Source organism: Galeopterus variegatus, unplaced genomic scaffold (assembly GCF_000696425.1).
Source record: "Galeopterus variegatus unplaced genomic scaffold, G_variegatus-3.0.2 Scaffold949, whole genome shotgun sequence".
NCBI lineage: Eukaryota > Metazoa > Chordata > Mammalia > Dermoptera > Cynocephalidae > Galeopterus > Galeopterus variegatus.
In genome coordinates, this window is record NW_007727060.1 from 147,471 (window position 1) to 151,270 (window position 3,800).

Here is a 3,800-nt window from a genome sequence, read left to right on the forward strand (position 1 = left end):
TGGGTTACATGTTAACTTCATGTTTAACATTTTGGGGAACTACCGAACTATTTTCCCAAGAGGCTAAAGCATTTTGCATTCCAACCAGCAATGTATAAGGATCCCAATTTCTCCGCATCTTTGCCAACACTATTATTGTTACTATTTTCGAGTACAGCCATCCCTGTGGGTGTGAAGTGGTATCTCACTGTGGTTTTGGTTGCATTTCTCTAATGACTAATGATGTTGAGCACCTTTTCATGTGCTCATTGGCCATCTGTATATTTTCTATGGAGAAATGTCTACTTAAATCCTTTGCCAATTTTTAAATTGGGTTATTTATCTCTTTGACTTTTGATAGGAAATACCTAAATATACATCATCTCTTCTGAGCTTCATCATGACCCTGTAAGGTAGGTATTATCCACATCTCCATTTTAGAGACAAGAAAACAAAGTTAAAGAGGTTCAGAGATTTGCCCAAAACTGTTTAATGCCACATGGTAGAGCAAATAAAATCTGTGAATACTGATGTCAAAGGCCATATGTTCTTCTGTCACTCATATTTAAGCAGGAGAAAGTTAATAAGAATTATAAAAAACCTTTTATCTAATGAAGTGACTATTGACATTGGCATGTCAGTCACCTATAAAAAGATATAACAACAAACACATAAACTTAAGTTTAGTTTGAAAGTAATCCAGTGGCAAATGTATGTTAGAAGGACTGGGGGCTGGCAGGTTAGCTCAGCTGGTTGATAACACCAAGGTCAAGGGTTGGATCCCAGTATCGTCCAGCCACCAAAAAATAAATAAATTTTAAAAATAAAAGGATCAGACAACAGATCAATATCACACTTATCTAACAGCTGTCCTGCCTTTTATAATATATCATAAGAAAATGTATCGTGCTTTATTTTTGTTTTTAAAGGATTTCACAAGGTGGTAAGAAAGGAGGGAAGGGAGAAAAGGAGGGAGAGAAAATCCATCCACAGCTGATGTACTCCACTGACTTAAAGTGGATATAAAACAACTAAATTCTGGCAAAACATATGTCTTCCCAATGTTTTAGTTGGAGACTAGGCTGACGTCACACTAGGCTGAGTGTGAAGCTATATATTAAAAAATACATCCTTGGTCATTTCTTCCTTCTGGTAAGTAAGATCCACAGTATGAGTGATGATCAAATATTCTCTTTTGTTACTAATTCCATTTAGTTATTACTGATAGCAAATAATAAGAAAATACAAAAAGGGCAATCTGAATATTTTATTTAGAATTTTGGAAGAGAAAGTTAACTTGCCTCAAGTTCCTTGACAAGTCTGTTGGCTAGTTTAATAGTTTTGTTTGTTTGGTTCACCTCTTCTTGACATCGGACTTTCTCGGCTATTGCTTTTTCAAATGAAGCTGTGAGTCTGCTCAGATTTCGATCCAGATCCTAAATAAGAATCAAAATGAATTTTTAGTCATTTTTAGTTAAAACAGAAATATCACAATCATTTAAAAACATCTGTTACCTGAAGGCCAATGAAACGAATGTCCTTCTCCCCTTTTACTTTTGCCCCTTTTACTGTACATATTTTAGGGAAGAAGGATATAGTGATAATAAATGCGTCAGTCCTGCCACAGACTGACAGTTCACCACGTGGTCTTCTCACCTTCCTTCTCCCCTGGGCAGAATGCAGACAGCGAGGGGGGTGAGTGAATGTGCCCTGCAGACTCAATTGTACCCTGGGTGCACTGTCCCCTCTGCTTTTGTGCCTAAGCCTCATCTTCCAATACCAGCTCCACCGATGACAAGATTATTTTTATTTTCTCATTTGTTTCATAACTCAGGCAAGGAAGAGGCATGTTAATTACTGAGCCCCAGCCTGGCCAATCTGATTTTCTCTTCTGGAAATCTGGGACTGAAACTCAGAGGTAATCCATGCTTGTTGGCATTGAAAGACCTGGGACAATGTGTAAACTTTGTAGGGCTTCATGTAGAGTGGGACACCTTCCACCAGAGGCACAGAAAAGCAGAGGAAACCATGCTGGAGAGCTTGTTGGCATTGAAAGACCTGGGACAATGTGTAAACTTTGTAGGGCTCCATGTAGAGTGGGACACCTTCCACCAGAGGCACAGAAAAGCAGAGGAAACCATGCTGGAGAGAGAAAAAAGGATGAAAGACATGTACAAACAGAAGCAAGGGGAGAAGTCCCAAAGCTCTAGAGAGACTCCAAGAGCAAGTTCATGTCAGTTTCCGGTTTCCTGGATCTCTTGAGGCCTACTCACACTTTTTCCATGAATCATCCTTGTCTCCTTTTTGGCTTAAGGTAATCTGAATGGGTTTGTATTGCTTATAGCCAGAAAAGTCTCGACTAAGATAACGAATATTTGGGAGACTCTTCACTATAGTATCTTGTTACCTGCAAGTTCCAACAACCCTAAATAAGACTTATAACATTGCTTTTATAGACACATGCAAAGTTTCAAGAAACTTTGATAAGAAGACTTGTATAATTTATTCATAATTTAGAGACTGCCTATATTTGTCAATGACCCAGTTATTTCATCATTATTTATTTTGCTACAGCAATAAATGATACATGTATTTATGTATGTGAATGCATGTCAGATGTAAGATTGATATGCAAAATAGCATCAAATTGATGAGAATTGAAGGAGATACTGTGCATCACCAGTTAGAAATAAGACTGAAATAAAAATATTACAGGCTTATTTTGGGATATTGAAAGTACTTGTAGTTTTATAAAACACAGCTCTAGTACCAGACACCTGGGTTCATATTTGAACTCAGCTACCAGCTAAGCAATGCCTAGCCAGGCTATTCACTTAACCTCTCTATGTCTCACTTTCATCCTCTGAAAAATGGAATAATTGTGTTACCTACTTTTAAGGATTAATTTTGATGATTCACATAATAATACTTAGGATAGTGTAAGCCAGCAGTTCTCAAAATTTTTGGTTTCAGAACCCTTTTACCTCAAAACCCCAAAGGGTGTTGGTTTATGCAGATTATATGTGTCAATATTTATGGTATTAAAAATTGAAACAGAATTTTAAAAGTTATTTTATTTTAAAATAATAAACTCATTAGATATTAGCAGAAATAATTCATTTTTATGAAAAATAACATTACCAAAAGAAAAAATAATTAATGAGAAGGATGGCACTTTTTCTAAGATTTTTGCACATCTCTTTAATGTCTATTTAACAGAAGACTGTTAGATTATTATACTTGCTACTGTTTTCAACATGTTACATAGCCCCTGAAAAACTCTACTGCAGGATTGTGAGAGAATGAGAATAAAAAAGGCAGACAACGCCTTAGCATTATTTGTAGATGAGGAACCTGAGACAAAGATCAATCAGGTCATTTGCTACAGTTCCACTAAGTAGCATGTGACCAGGCAACGCCTGGAACCCAAACCTTCTGACTCCTGAACCAATTTTCATGGAGTACGTTTAACACAATAAATGCTTGAAGAGTCACAGTCACTGAAAGGGAGCCGTAACACTTCTGGGTGGCCCAGTCTGGCCACACATGGTACGGTTTATGGTTAAGAGTATCCAGCTTTGGGTTAAAAATGACTTGGTTCTGGTCCCTGTGTCTCTTACTGGCCATAGTTTTGGGCTCATTATTCAGTTTCTGTGAGCTTCGCATTTTCTCATTTGTAAAATGGAAATACTCCTACTAATACCTACTTCAGAGAGTTCTGAAATCAAATGTGGGTTAATGCACGAAAAACACAGCACAAAGCATTCAGCAAGCACAAGGTAAATGCTAGCTTAGTGTCCAAGTATTACCGGAGTTTATTT

General features: G+C 37.1%; 1 protein-coding gene across 1 annotated transcript in view; it reads right to left on the reverse strand.

Moving 5' to 3' along the window:
* DNAH11 (dynein, axonemal, heavy chain 11) overlaps positions 1–3,800 on the reverse strand; it is a 364,599-nt gene that overhangs the window by 98,605 nt on the left and 262,194 nt on the right. The window contains exon 65 of the mRNA XM_008573669.1: positions 1,281–1,415. Coding sequence (XP_008571891.1) covers positions 1,281–1,415 — 135 coding nt within the window. The remainder of the gene's footprint in view (positions 1–1,280; positions 1,416–3,800) is intronic.